The sequence below is a fragment of the Nyctibius grandis genome, chromosome Z, assembly GCF_013368605.1.
Source record: "Nyctibius grandis isolate bNycGra1 chromosome Z, bNycGra1.pri, whole genome shotgun sequence".
Lineage (NCBI taxonomy): Eukaryota > Metazoa > Chordata > Aves > Nyctibiiformes > Nyctibiidae > Nyctibius > Nyctibius grandis.
This window is the reverse complement of record NC_090695.1, coordinates 23,898,216-23,912,764: the sequence shown is the minus strand read 5'-3', so window position 1 is coordinate 23,912,764 and position 14,549 is coordinate 23,898,216. Positions and strand designations below refer to the sequence as shown.

Below are 14,549 nucleotides of genomic sequence, written 5' to 3'. Positions count from 1 at the left end.
TTCTGCTGTCTGTTTAATGCTTTATTTTACTATATGTCTGTATCTGAATAAAAGCAATTCATAACCAACTAAACAAAAAAGCTACCTGATCTAGCAAATACTTCTGTGGTTCTGTGGCCCTTAAGGACTTTCACACATTCTGCCAGCATGAAACATACCGTGTTCCTTAAGCAGTTCTCTAGTAAGGCAAAAAAGATTATAAAATCTGTTTTGTAGCACCTTGCAATGCATAGAGGAAGCAATCTAGGAGATTCCTCGAATGTGTGGAGGACAACTTCCTCATGCAAGTGGTAAATGAGCCCACTAGAGGAGGGGCCCTGCTTGACCTGTTGTTTGTGAACAGAGAAGGACTAGAGGGAGATGTGAGGGTCGGTGGCCGTCTTGGGAATAGCGACCACGAAATGTTAGCTTTTTCGATAGTGGGGGAAATAAGGAGGGGCAAGAGCAGAACTTCTGCCTTAGATTTCCAGCGGGCTGACTTTAGCCTGTTTAAGAGGCTGGTGGACCGAGTCCCTTGGGAATCAGTCATGAAGGGCAAAGGAGTCCAGGAAGGCTGGACATGCTTCAAAAGGGAATTGCTAAATATTCAGGAACAGGCTGTCCCGGTGTGTAGGAAGACAAGCCGTCGGGGAAAAAGACTGGCCTGGTTAAACAGAGAACTTAGGCTAGAACTTAAGGAAAAAAAGAGAACCTACTTGCTCTGGAAGAAGGATCGGGTAACTTGGGAGGTCTATAGGGATGTGGCCAGGTCGTGTAGGGAGAAGATTAGAAGGACCAAAGCTCAATTAGAGCTTGAAGTGGCTGCTACGGTCAAAGATAACAAAAAAAGCTTTTACAAATACATCAACAGCAAAAGGAGGGTCAAGGAGAGCCTCCACCACTTGCTGAATGAGGAGGGTAGTGTAGTGTCAGGGGATGAGGAAAAGGCAGAGGTGCTCAATGCCTTCTTTGCCTCGGTCTTTAATGTCAAGACCGGTTGTCCTCAGGAGACTCGGCCCCCAGAGCCTGAAGTTAGGGACGGGGGGCTGAGTGAACCTGCCGTAATCCAGGAGGAGACAGTTAGTGACCTGCTGTGCCAGTTGGACACCCCCAAAGCTATGGGCCCGGATGGGATTCACCCCAGAGTAATGAAGGAACTGGCAAATGAACTTGCCAAACCACTCTCTATTATCTACCGGCAGTCCTGGTTAACTGGAGAAGTTCCAGCTGACTGGAAATTAGCAAATGTAACGCCCATCTACAAGAAGGGTCGGAAGGACGATCCAGGGAACTATAGGCCTGTCAGCCTGACCTCGGTGCCAGGCAAGGTAATGGAACAGATCATCCTGAGTGCCATTACACAGCACATGCAGGACAATCGGGGCATCGGGGCCAGCCAACATGGATTCATGAAAGGCAGGTCCTGCTCGACCAACCTGGTCTCCTTCTATGACCAAGTGACCCGCTTAGTAGATGAGGGCAGGGCTGTGGATGTAGTCTATCTAGACTTCAGTAAGGCATTCGACACTGTCTCCCACAGCATCCTCCTAGACAAACTGGCTGCCCAGGGCTTGGATGGGTGGACTCTTCAATGGGTTAAAAACTGGCTGGCTGGCCGAGCCCAGGGACTGGTGGTGAATGGGGCAAAGTCCAACTGGCGGCCGGTCACTAGCAGTGTTCCCCAGGGCTCAGTTCTGGGACCGGTGCTGCTCAATATCTTTATAGATGATCTAGACGTAGGGATTGAATGCACCCTCAGCAAATTTGCAGATGACACCAAGCTGGGTGGGAGTGTCGATCTGCTGGAGGGTAAGAAGACCCTACAGAGGGACCTGGACAGGTTAGATAGATGGGCCGAGACCAATGGCATGAGGTTCAACAAGAACAAGTGCCGGGTCTTACACTTCGGCCACAACAACCCCATGCAGTGCTACAGGCTGGGGGAAGAGTGGTTAGAGAGTGGCCTGGCAGAAAGAGACCTGGGGATGCTGATTGACAGCCGGCTAAACATGAGCCAGCAGTGTGCCCAGGTGGCCAAGAAGGCCAATGGCATCCTGGCCTCTATAAGGAATAGTGTAGCCAGCCGGTCTAGGGAAGTGATCATCCCTCTGTACTCGGCACTGGTGAGGCTGCTCCTTGAATACTGTGTCCAGTTCTGGGCCCTGCACTTCAAGAAAGACGTTGAGGTGTTGGAGCGAGTCCAGAGGAGGGTGACCAAGCTGGTGAAGGGTCTGGAGGGTCTGACCTACGAGGAACGGCTGAGGGAGCTGGGGTTGTTTAGCCTGGAGAAGAGGAGGCTCCGAGGTGACCTTATTGCAGTCTACACCTACCTGAAGGGAGGTTGTAGTGAAGTGGGAGTCGGCCTCTTCTCCCGGGCAACTAGCGCTAGGACAAGAGGACACAGCCTCAAGCTTCGCCAGGGGAGGTTCAGGTTGGACATCAGGAAGAATTTCTTTTCAGAAAGGGTTATTAGACATTGGAATGGGCTGCCCATGGAGGTGGTGGAGTCACCATCTCTGGATGTGTCTAAGAAAAGACTGGACATGGCACTTAGTGCCATGGTCTAGTTGACAGGGTGGTGTCAGGGCAACAGTTGAACTCAATGATCCCTGAGGTCTCTTCCAACCCGGTTGATTCTGTGATTCTGTGATTCTGCATAGTCTCTGCATAGTAATTTTTTAGTCTCTATTGCTTTAATGTTGGCAGTCCTACCAGTAGCAAGGAGTACTTTTTTAATCCTTCAGTTGAAAGAAAAAAAAAGTTCCAAATTATTAATTATGTTAGCCAAAAAAAAGGGAAAACATCACATAAATCTGTAATCTGTAAGAAGGTGGAAGCCCCAAACTGTTAATTTATGAATAGATATTTAAGAATAGATATGAATTGTTAAAATACATTTTTACAGCAGTTGATATATAAAAAGTTATAGTAAATATTTTACTGTACTCCTTGTATTTCGCTGAGAAGCTGTTGAATGAGGTGAATCTAAAGTGAACAGTTCCAGAAGGCACATGTAGTAAGTTTCAAAACATTTTCATATGCAAAATCATATTTGGATATGACATCACAGACAATTAAGCAGTAACAAATAATTACTGATGCATAAATTCAGCACAATTATAGTGTGCTTCAGTAGATATAATAACCTGACTTTATTATGGATTATATACCATTAGACCATATAGGGTTTGGGGCGCTTTTTTTTGGATTAATATTATGTAGAAATAAAGATTGAGAAGCAAAGTAGAATCAGCCACTCAAAACACTCTTGTAAAGCAATGATATGTTGACTCTTCCGGGTTTGTCTGATTACTTGCTCAGTGAAGACAGCCTAGCTCTAGGGGTTTTTTTAACACTTAATATTTGTGTTTGATCTTACAGAGCCCTTTGATGGGACAAACACTGCTAGAGCTGTACATGAAAAACAGACGTTTGATACTATCAGAGGTGAATTTCTGAAGGTAAAAAGTACATCTCATTTAATTTTTCCAGTCACTTTGGTTTTAAAGATAGTTATACAAATGCTAGTCATTGAACCGGCCTGTTTCTGATGTTTGTTATGAATATTTTTATGCTTTGTGTTATATAAATAATATAAATAAATAAATAATAGAAATGTGGGGTTTTTTTTTTAAATTGTGGAAAATTATATAGTAAGAGTATTTGTTAATGTCTGCCATTAAGCATCAGGCTTAAAAGTTGGAATGGGAACTTGAAATAGTAAACTTTGTCTTAGATTTTCATATGTGTGCAAAATTCTGATGATAGTTAATAGCTTTAGAATTACAACTTTATTTTTCTTTCATTATTCCTACATGAATTTGACAGATAATAAACAATGTTTTATACTTCTTACTATCCCTTTTTTTATAAATATCACAACTAATGGTTTTCTGGTGGTTTTTGACAACTTAATTACATTGGTACTTTTCTTTAGGGAAACCACACTCATAATTTTAGAACATGAGTAGTTCAAACTGGAGCTTTCGCTGTTCCAGTCAGGGGAGGAGGCAAGGACACTTTGAAGCAAGCTAAGATTTAGGCCTTGGTTAAACATCCTTTTTCTAAAAATCCTTGCTACCAACTCTCTTTTATGCTTGTTTCCTATCATAGGCATTGCATTTGGAATTGCAGCTCAAATTGTAGTTTTCTGAGATCTCTGACTATTCATAATGTAGCTATGACTGGGAATTAGTGCACAGAACTGGCTTCCAGCTTTAATCAGTTAGACTCCCCTCTTAGGCTGTCATTGGAGGCTCCTGTTTACTCCAGTTGATCAAGTCCTTAAATATGTTGAGGGCTTTTCCAGCAAAAAGGAAACCAATGCCAGATACTTGTAATAAAACAAATGCTACAAGGTGTTGCCTTAGTCAGAAAAGGATAACTTTTTTGCTTTGTAATTCTGTTCAGAAATGTCAGTTTCCTTCTATTTAACCATGTTAGCATATGAAATACTGAACTGTTCCCATACTTCTACATAAAATATTTGATTTTGTGAATCTGCTAAAGCAGTGGTTTACAAAGTACTTTGGGCTCTCACTGTTCTGTGAAATCAGAGTGAACTTCTGTTTTCAGAGTTTTCAATTAAAAAATTGGTTTCAAACCTGTGTTGGTTTTCTGAAAAACGCAAAAACTGTTGTTTGATCCTAGCTGTCTGAAAGCCTATATACTGGAGTGTTATAGCCCTGAATATATTTCCTCTTTACTAGGGAACCATAAGAAATGACAGTTGCTTAAAACTGCAAGTATTTAAATATTTTGCACTTTTTTTTAAGAAGCCTAAGGAATCTGTTTGTCTCATTGCGCTTGAGAGATTATTCTTTCTGTGGTTTTCATTACACATTGTGGTTTAAATGAATTCTGCGTAAAGACAGGAGGGCCGGTGCAGTTATTTGCAGGTTCATGGCCTAAAAGATGTGGCAGATGTGTCCTGGAATTCACACTAGAATACAGAAGAAAATTGAAATAACCTATTTTAAAGACGCAATTAAGCTCTGGAAATGCCCAAGTATAACAGCTTGTATCAGGAACTTTGACATACAAATTTGAGACAGTTATTTTGCGGTCAGAATATCAATGTAATGCTTAAATAACGATAACATCTCAGTCTCTACAAATCCACTCTCTTCTTGAAAGGCTGTTCCTTCCTCAATAGTTCATTGCATTTTGTGTACAAAAACCAAACCAACCAACCAACCAAACAAAAAAACAAAACCCCTTTCTTTTCAAGAAGGGAAAAAATATCAACCTTATTTTTGTGGATCTGTGAGGCTTACTGTTTACAATAGTATTTCAGTATTAATGGCAAAGATATTTAGCCTTTTAAAACCTTCTACTTTTTTCCCCAGTCTTGGCAGGTATTACAAGACAAGAAAGACCTGAACTGTGTATTACCTTTAAGAAAAACCATGCGGAAAAGATAACCACCTTCTTTCACTTTCTTCTTATTGGATTCTGCTGAAATAAAGAACAGTGTCAAAATCAAGAGGCAGTTATCCCATGTTTTTTTTATTACATGTTTTTCTCTGTAAACTTTTGTTAATGAAATGTTTATAAGAAAGATAGCATATTTTATTATCGACATTTGTTAATACAGCTGTTCATTCAAAGATACTTTCTGAAAATGCTTGTGTTGTTGACTTCTAGAAGAAACACAAACAACAACCATAAGAATAAATCCATTTTAAGGAAAGTATGGGAATATAGTGATTTATTGTTTCCATAATCTGTGTAATCATTAATTCAGACACATGTAACCATGAAATAAAGACTTTCAGAGCTAAACAGTGTGCAAGCCTGACTATATCCTTAAGGCATTGCGCACAGTACCCACTTCTTGATGAACAGACAGCCCATGCTTTACATCTGCTTAGTTCCAGGGGGAAAAAAAAACAACAAAACAAAACAGAAAAAATGCCAAAATACCCCACAACCTTACCACTGCTACAATAAGCTGGGCTTCTGTTTTGATTTTGTGTAAATATTTGTAAATTGGTCAACTGCTGTAAATTGAATTTAAATAAGTAATCTTGAAAATTTCAGATTTTCCAGACAAAAGTTGTGAATCCTCTTTTAGACCTGACCTGCTGCAGTGCAATTTGTGCCTCTCATATATTTGTTATTGAAGACCAATTAATTGTTAAAACTATACTTACCATTGATGTCAAGTTCATCTTTTCATTTGTTTAATATTTGGTATGGTGTCCAGTGGAATAAAGTTTATATATGGAAGACAGCTTATTTTTCCAGTTTATGTTATTTCGTACTGCATACATAAAGTATTTCCTGTAATTAAGTAGAAAAGGAAATGCCCTGGAAAGGTAAGGCCCCTGTTGCAAATCATAAACTTCTATAGGCTATTCTGCACTGCATTTGTGTACAAGTAAAAGTTTCATCTATTGCAGTCTCTAAAGAGATTGTGAAAACCCTTCTAACTATGTAAAATAACAAGCATTATCTCTTCTTGTGCAAACTTTTAAGTTCTAATTTATTTCAAATTTTACAATTTAGAAGTTCTAGAAACTGTAAACTATTTGCATGCTGCGAGGTTACTTCCTACACTCTTCATCATGAGGTAGCCTATGTAAGATTTTGGCTTGCTTCTTAAAATAGCTTCCTTCTGCAATGTAAAGTCTTCAGTTTTAATCCAACTAGCAATCCACTAAAATGTTCTCCATCCATGCATACATTCCCCCCTCACTGCCCTTCCTCTTTATAAGATGGTAAACTTGGTCTCAGTGAAAACAATCACTTTGACCTGCTTTATGTAGAATGGAAGCACAAGATTTTAGTACAGGATGACGTTTTGTAGAGCATTCAAAGATGCTCTACAAGCCCTAGATGGATTTTGGGGAGAAGGGGGGCTGCTTTTTTTAAAAAAAGGTGCTGGCTATCTCTTTGTCTAGAAAATGTAAAACTTTCCCAGTGTAGGATAACTAAGAAGAGACATACGTGTTCAAATGTGGCAAAAATTTATTTCAAATGAGCTGGATGGGAGACACAAAACTTCATGCATGTCTAAGTTTGCATTGCATCACCTAAGGTGTCAACATATCTCACACCTTAAATTACTGCTTTATGTTGGAAACTGCTTCTTCCTAACTGTTTTAAAACAGTTAAAAAAATTGTGTTACCTCCGTGCAACTCTGTAAAAATTGACCCACCAGCTCAGGGATCTTTTTAATACAAGACAAGATCTGTAACCGCAATGGCCTGTGTCTTTCAAAAGAATCCTTTTGTGTTTTTTCCCTCAAGTTTATGTGCTTCTGATAAGCTACATTTATAATCAGAAATACAAAGTCTAGATGGTAGTTTTCCCCAACTGTCTGGGGACAAGCCTGCTTGTCTCATCCTCTCTAACAGTGGAAAACTCCCCAGTAATTTACTGTATTAGCTAAGCAAGGTGTTATAACTCAGTTTAGCTAGTAGCAAAAGAAGCTAGTGGGTAATCTGGCAAGAGCATGGAAAGTGGCAATGCTATCACATATTAAAAAGTAATCTGAGAGGTCTGGAAAACAAATTTCACCAGATGTCATATTATATTATTTTCCTATCAAGGCAAACAAGAGCAGCATCACTTTCTGTGGGAGTGCCAGACAGCTGGGACAACGGTGAATGAACATAATGATATTTCTTAAATGGTGAGCTGCAACTTTCATCGGAAAACTTCAGATAAAATACCACAAAATAAATGGTTTGGGGAGAGTGAGCAGGAGCTGAACTTTAACTAACCTTGGATTCAGTTCTGCATAGTCTGAAGTTGTTCAGATGTTTAATGACCTGGATTTTCATCTACTCTGGGCAGGCAGCCAGAGTGAGAAATCCAATAATGGCTATCATAAATCTTAGTGTCAGCGTGAAGTTTTCCCTTCTACTCAACTTCAACGTAAAAACCTTCACACACCTATCCCTTGGTGTACACCCTAGCAGGAAATTTTTCTGAGAGACCTTTGGTAAAATATGTTTTTCATGGTTGACCAAGGCTTCAGCGTGAGTGCAAGATACTAACTTCCCTGAGGCTTCTTAGTGCCTTGAAATAAAAATGCTTTATTTTAGCTCTGTTTGCTATTTTAGGACTAGTTTTGACTACTCGTTTTGGCATCGGTTTGCCCGTCATTTCTCAGCTTATACAATGTCAGAAACTACTAGTGTCTTGTGTAGGATTTTAGGAACTCTCTTTAGTCTTCTAGCAGTGCTTTTAATTAACAGGCTCAGAGGTGTACGGGAGGACCAAACATTAGCAAGAGCCTTCCCATTCAGTAAGAGTGCCAGAACTGGCGTAGGCTGTATACAGTGAAACTTGAAGTTTCTCTTCTAGCTCTCTCGCTCTTAGTTACTCCAGAGAGTAAGTGTACTCTCTGTACCTTAAGGTGTTCTGACAGGATGAGAGGTTATTTTTAAGAAATCCCTTACAAAGAATTCAATATAAACCAATTTTAAGACTTAAATTGAAGGGTGACAGGGTTGTTTGGGAAAAATGGGCAGCAATGATAAAAGGATGTAAGACAATTTGTAGATAACCTGAAGTTAGTGTCTGTGAATACAGTCCCAAATGCTTATTTGAAACCAATGCTTCACTTGAACTTGGGTCACTGGACTCAGTTCACAGTATATTTGGTGTTAAACATAAGTCCATCAGAGTATGTCACTCTTGATTTAATGGACTCTGCTTGCTCTGGGTTATCTCACGTGTATTTTGTAGTGTTTGGTTTTGTTATGTTTGCCTTTTTTTCCCTAACCCTTGTGTGTTTTGATATAAATCTTTCCCTCATTGATTTTACAGAGTATGATGCTTGTAGGAAGAGCATGAAAGAATATGCTATTGTGGTCAGCTTACAGGTCAAATTAGGTTGTGAGAAGTACAAAAGGGAGAGCACTAGGTCTGGAAATAATTTGAAGGGGTTCTGGTAAAAGGCTATTCACCTTCCTCTTGCTGTGCTGACGACTGAATCAAAATTTGTGCAATATATGCATGCATCATATATAAGCATTTCTAGAAAATTGTAATGCTCTTGTCTTCCATGTGGAAAGAATGTGAAGTCCTCTACCTTAAATTTCATTGTGCTGTGTACATTGTCTCTGTGCTCATGATAAAATTTGGAGTTTAAGTTAGTATCTGTTTCAAGTACGCTTCTTCAAGAAATCACGTTCTGACCTTGTAAATTGTGTACCTCAGTGGGTAGGTCAAGAGAGCAGAAAGGTTCTGTCTGTATGTACTGTTTAGGAAATATTTTACTTAAAGTGAATCTGTCAGTACAATTTTAATATAGCATTCCAGAGAGAGTTTGTACTCAGAAATACCTGCTTGAGTGTTTCTGTACGTATAACACAAAGAAGAGTCATTGATTCATTTATAACTAGCTATTTATTTAAAGTGGGGGAAGGGGGAGAGAAAAAGGAAAAATGAGATTTAGAGTTATACTGTGTATACAATGTTTTATACCTGAGCTAACGTGGAATTTCTTTATTTGGAAGCAGAGTTTTGGTGCTTCTCCTCTTCTAAAAAATAATTTTTAAAAAAGTCATTGCTTTGGCTAGTATGGCTTGGAAATATTTCCATGTCGTCTGTGAAAAGCACTGCATTTTGTGTGAAATGCAGAACAATAAAGGGTAAACACGGCTTAACTTAAACCCTACATGGTAATGTAGTTTGTCTTTGCTTTAAAGTAAAATTGGTTCAAGTTCACTCAAAGATGAAATTTGAGATGTCCTGTGATTTAACACATTGGCAAATTTGGGGGTTCAAATATAGTCCCTGGTTTTGTTAAAACCTGCAGTGCATCTGATACCTTTTACGGTACGGTATTAATTATTAAAGGTGTATGTCCTAGTCTCATCCACTATTAATTGTAATTTACCTCTCTAGCTCAAATTTGAGGCACTCTGGGTCTGCCAGTGTGCTCAGGGGTTCAACTTGCTTTTGAATGTGCTAAATGCACCTTTTTTGGGGGCCACAAGAAAACTCTCCTTCCTCTTCATCCATGCCGCCCACCCCAAATTTGCTAGAGGAGGCTTGGGAAGGTCTGCTGGGGCCGCAGCCCCTTCCTCCTGCTGCCCCGCTGCCCTGTCTCCACTGCAAAACCACCTCGGCGGCAGCAGCGGGCAGGCCAAGGGGGCGAGCAGCCGGACAGATGGCCCTCGGGTTTTGCCACGTGTCCTGGCACCCGGTTGGTGCTAGGACCCAGGGTAGGACCCAGCAGCGACTCGACGCTCTAACTTCGCTGCCTTCTATTTAAAGACTGCCCTGAGTCAGAAGAAGTGAGAGCTGCTGGGGATGACAGTTGCTTCAGGCAACCCTGGGGAGGACAGAGTCGGGGGTAAAAATCACCGGCGGGGGCCTGAACTGGGAAGGACATGGAGGGGTACCGTGGCGCCGAGTGCGACAGGGCGTCTGAGACCTCGTCCTTCGTAGAGGATGAAGAAGAGGAGGAAGAAGAAGAGGAGGAGGAGGAGGAGGAAGAAGAGGAGAAAGAAGAGGAAGAGGAGGAGGAGGCTGTGGACCCAGAGGAAGCAGAGGAGCTGACTAACAGGTACTGCCGCCCCAAGGACCCGCAGCCTCTGGGGGAGCTGGCAGCTTCATCCCAAAGCACAAGCCAGGGGGATGCCAGGACTGGGGCCCGGTGCTGGTTTTAGTGCCTTTCCCCCTTCCCTTCCCCAACTGCCACACATAAAAAGTGAGGGGGGCTGTTAATGGGGGGCTGTTTCAGATGGGTATGGCTGTAATTAAGTTTTGTGCAGTAAGCGCCTGCCCTGAGTTCCCTGAAATCTTTTCTATTTAAAGATCCTCTGGCGTGCCAGCTCAAGTGGCATCTCCCTCTGCTCCTCCCTCTCTGGTTGACTCTTTGTCACATATTGATCTTAACCACTCTGCAGATTTGCTTGTCAGGTAGAAAATGGTCAAAGATTATAATGGCGCATTGGAATTTGTTCCTTTTTACGGCCCTTTCTCCCTTCCCGCTTGTCCCTCCTTCTTCAGTCTCTTCTTCCCCAAAAAAGGAAAAAGTTGTTGTATGTGCTCACCACCACCCATCATGCTTTGTGTGGCTCAATTTTGGGGTGCAAAGAGGAATATTTTATCACTTTGCTTTTTTTTTTTAATAATTTTTTTTTAATAACTCTTGCACAGAAACAGTTTGTTGTCCTAATATCGCACTCCTACCATCAGGAAAATAACAAGCAAGACGCTGGCCTGGCGCCCAGCACCTGGCCCTGGTCCTGCGCAGGATGCGGAGGCGTCTGCAACCCGATCTGCACGGTCGGACTCCTCCGGCCGTGCCAGCACTGGTGGTTTCAAAAAGAGACCATGAGAGTCCCCTCATACATATTGGGTCGCAGGATTTCTTCCTTGTCTTGAGTAAAGCCTTATCAGTTTTAGGTGGATACTGTAAGAAGAACCAAAGAGATTAATATTGGCAATTTAAGGTATTTCCAGAAACCAGTTTTTTAAGAAATTTGGGTCATACAGTTCCTAAGGCCTCAGTGCTGTGAAGCCATCCTGTGTTGACAAACCGCCCGGGGCGTATCACAGTTCAAAGCGCTTTCTAACATGGCTGATGGTCACCGGGAGAGAAAAAGATGGCAGAAGAGAGGCGGGAAGGCTCTGTGCAGCCTAACCCACCACGAGTGCTGTGGGAACCAAAGTCAAACTCGGAAACGCAGCCCAGGACTGTAGGAAAAACTCCTTGCAGAGGGAATAGAGAGCTGGTTTTCCAAAGAAGTGGGGGACACTGCCGGTGTGCAGTGCTGCTTTTCTCCCGAGGGAGATGTTGACTCTTCAGTCCTGTACAGGCAGAGAGAGGGGTTATGTGCTGATACACGCTGCTTGCACCTGGCTGCAAGCCTATGACTAAACCAGTTGAAGTTGGTGGAGTGGAGCTGCTCACTGCAGACAGCTAAAACACAACTGACTGGGTATTTTTTAATGCAATTTGCAATTTAATGGCTAATAATAAAACTCAAATTGTAAAACGTAAGTGGGAATGGCCACTTTTGCCTTAAAGGAAGGGAAATCTATGTAGCCACGCAGTTATTTACTGCTCATGCTGGGGAGACGGCTTCTCCATGGGCACCTGTTAGCAGTTCCCCACAGCTGGGTCGTGCTTCTGGATGGCAGCCTCCACAATGCAAACTTGGGCATTACATCTCACCATTTAATTAAATCACAACAACCATTCCCTTTAGCTCTTGGTTATATTAAGAATTGCAGAGTTCATCTCTATCCTTGACTGTGTTACTAGTAAGAGAGGTCAGAGTCTACTGGAGAGGTTTTTTAACAGCTGTGCTTAGTGGTAACTGAGTATATTTAAACCCATTTGATTAGTTTAATTAGGCTAGAGGAGATGTTAAATTTGGGGTTTGGCACAGATATGGTAGCTGCACCAAGCACTCAGCAATAGCTTAGTAAAGTTAAATAAAACTGATTCTTCAACTGCCTAAATTTTGTTGTTGCAAATGTCAGTGTGGCTGTTGAGCTTATGGCCTCCTTCTGAGCTGAGTGCCTGGGCAGAGTTCCTTCGAGCTGCTGCCTAAGCAAGAACAGTGGGCCAAGCCCTTGGGACGTACTCAGGCTGTAAGCTATTTGTTGACAAACAGGTTTTCAAGCCTCTGTTGCAAAACAGGTTGGGTTGGGTTTTTTTTTTTTGTGCTTTGAAAATGTAGCTTAGAAGAGATGTAACCAATATGCAAACTTGTCTGAAGACAGCATGTCCTGGACCCTGCTGTCATTGATTTATTTTTAACAACCCCAAGCTCCCTGCTGCTTTTTTCTTCCTCCTCTGCATGCAATTGAACAGCACCTGGTTGTGCAACTTTGCAGTCAGCGGGAAATTCCCCATTGGCTCCTATTTCCACCTTTCAAGCATGCTAAATATCCTCATTCCTATTTTATAAGAGAGTTATGCAGCAAGATGTCTGGCCCAAGGTCAGCAAGTGCCCATGTGACAGAAGCAGAAAAGCCGTGGTGCTCCCATGGGACAGTAACCCCTGAGCCCTGACCCACCCACTCCGCTTCCACGCTAGCTCCTCTGCAGCAGCCGCAGGGAGTAAAATCCCAAAAGGTGCAGCAGAGCTTATGTCTTGCCCCAAAATCATGATGCATACACATAAAAAGCAAAAAAGTTTGCATTTCACATCTTTATTACCCTTTTTGATGTAATCTTTAAATAATTTGGTTTCCTAACACAGGTTTTTATGCAAGTAATGAGACTAACATGTGGTATCGGAACCTATTGTGAAGATGGGATAAGGAATCATGTCCTTGTCAGCATAAATAACCCATTGATCTTCAGAGGGTGCATGCAATATTTTATTGCCTTTGGGAATTTTATTATCTGAGATAGATTGTGGCAGATCTCTTTTGTCTCTAGTTCCATGTAGAATTAATCATCTAAATGGGGAAAATATTTTGAAAGCATGTAGTGTGCGTTTTAAGGCAAATATGAGTATGAAGTTAATAGGTTTTAATTTTTGTATTGATAACAGTGAGATTAAAGTCGAGCTATAGGAAGATAGTTTACTGGTTAACTGGTTTATGTACCCTCTGGAATATCCAAGTCTCTAACAACTACGTGATGGGTGAGCTGCTCTGACACGGTTCTGTCCCTCAGACCATTCCCAGCTGATTTTTCTTTTGCAGTGGGAAGGTCTCTGGATGTGTCTGTGTGCAGGGCTTACATAAAAATGGCTCTGCAGCCAATTTATATGTGTCTCTAGGTAGCTGGTTTGCCTGGAATGGGTATGGGGATGATGTTGATCTGTTCATTCAGTGATAACCTAAGACCAGTAAATGGAGAGAAAGTCCTGGAGTTCCAGAAAATTTTTTTAGGTTTGTTTTTTTTTTTTTTTTTAAATGAAGCTGTCCTTCCACAAGAAGATAAGAGGTGTGGAAGCTTCAGAGCCAAATCTAGCTTAGGATGAGTGGTAAAAAGGATGAAAGGGGAAGCGAAGCGGAGAAGGGGGCTGCCTGTTGTGTGAGGAATGCTGAGAATCCAGGAGAGCAAAGGAGTGGAATGATGGCAAATGGGAGGGTGGGAAGGGCAGCAAGCGCTGGGGATTTGTCTTCCCAAGGAAAAGCTTGCCACACTCTCTCCAAAGCAAAGAAAGAAAGACAGGGGGAAAGGGTGTGTGATTTCAGTTTCCTAGATGAGGCAGCGCCTGCCTGGGGCCGGGGTGGAAGGCGCTGGCAGGGCCGTTTGGCCGCCGCCAGCTGCAGGCACACATGTGGGGAAGGCAAGAGTGCTGGGAAGAGGAGGCTTATCAATGCCTGGCGCGGCGGGGCAGAGGCTCGACCTGCAGGCACCAGGAGCAGCTGAACAGGGCGAGCATCAAGGTGTGGGTGTTGCAGGGGAGAGGTGCAACTGGCAAACCCTACCTGCATGCCGGCCCCTGCCGGCAGCTGCAGCTGGGAAATACGCTTCACTCTGTTTTGTTTCTCTTCAGCCTTTTGGATAGCATTGAGTCCTTGATAAAGGTCTAGATTGCAGTTTGGATCTAAAAAATTGGATCTAAAATAACACTCAGACTTTGAGAAGTTTCCCACTAGGTCTCAATTAAGTGATTAAATCACTGTGTAA

General features: G+C 42.1%; 2 protein-coding genes across 4 annotated transcripts in view; both read left to right on the top strand.

The window, feature by feature from the left end:
- Window positions 1-6,184, top strand: part of TENT2 (terminal nucleotidyltransferase 2) — a 53,627-nt gene extending 47,443 nt beyond the window's left edge. For both annotated transcript variants that reach the window (XM_068422419.1, XM_068422418.1), the window contains 2 exons: window positions 3,361-3,440; window positions 5,328-6,184. In XM_068422419.1, the coding sequence (XP_068278520.1) occupies window positions 3,361-3,440; window positions 5,328-5,402 (155 nt within the window). In that variant the 3' untranslated portion in view covers window positions 5,403-6,184. The remainder of the gene's footprint in view (window positions 1-3,360; window positions 3,441-5,327) is intronic.
- A 4,044-nt stretch (window positions 6,185-10,228) lies between these two features.
- CMYA5 (cardiomyopathy associated 5) overlaps window positions 10,229-14,549 on the top strand; it is a 51,635-nt gene continuing 47,314 nt past the window's right edge. For both annotated transcript variants that reach the window (XM_068422449.1, XM_068422448.1), the window contains exon 1: window positions 10,229-10,508. In XM_068422449.1, the coding sequence (XP_068278550.1) occupies window positions 10,333-10,508 (176 nt within the window). In that variant the 5' untranslated portion in view covers window positions 10,229-10,332. The remainder of the gene's footprint in view (window positions 10,509-14,549) is intronic.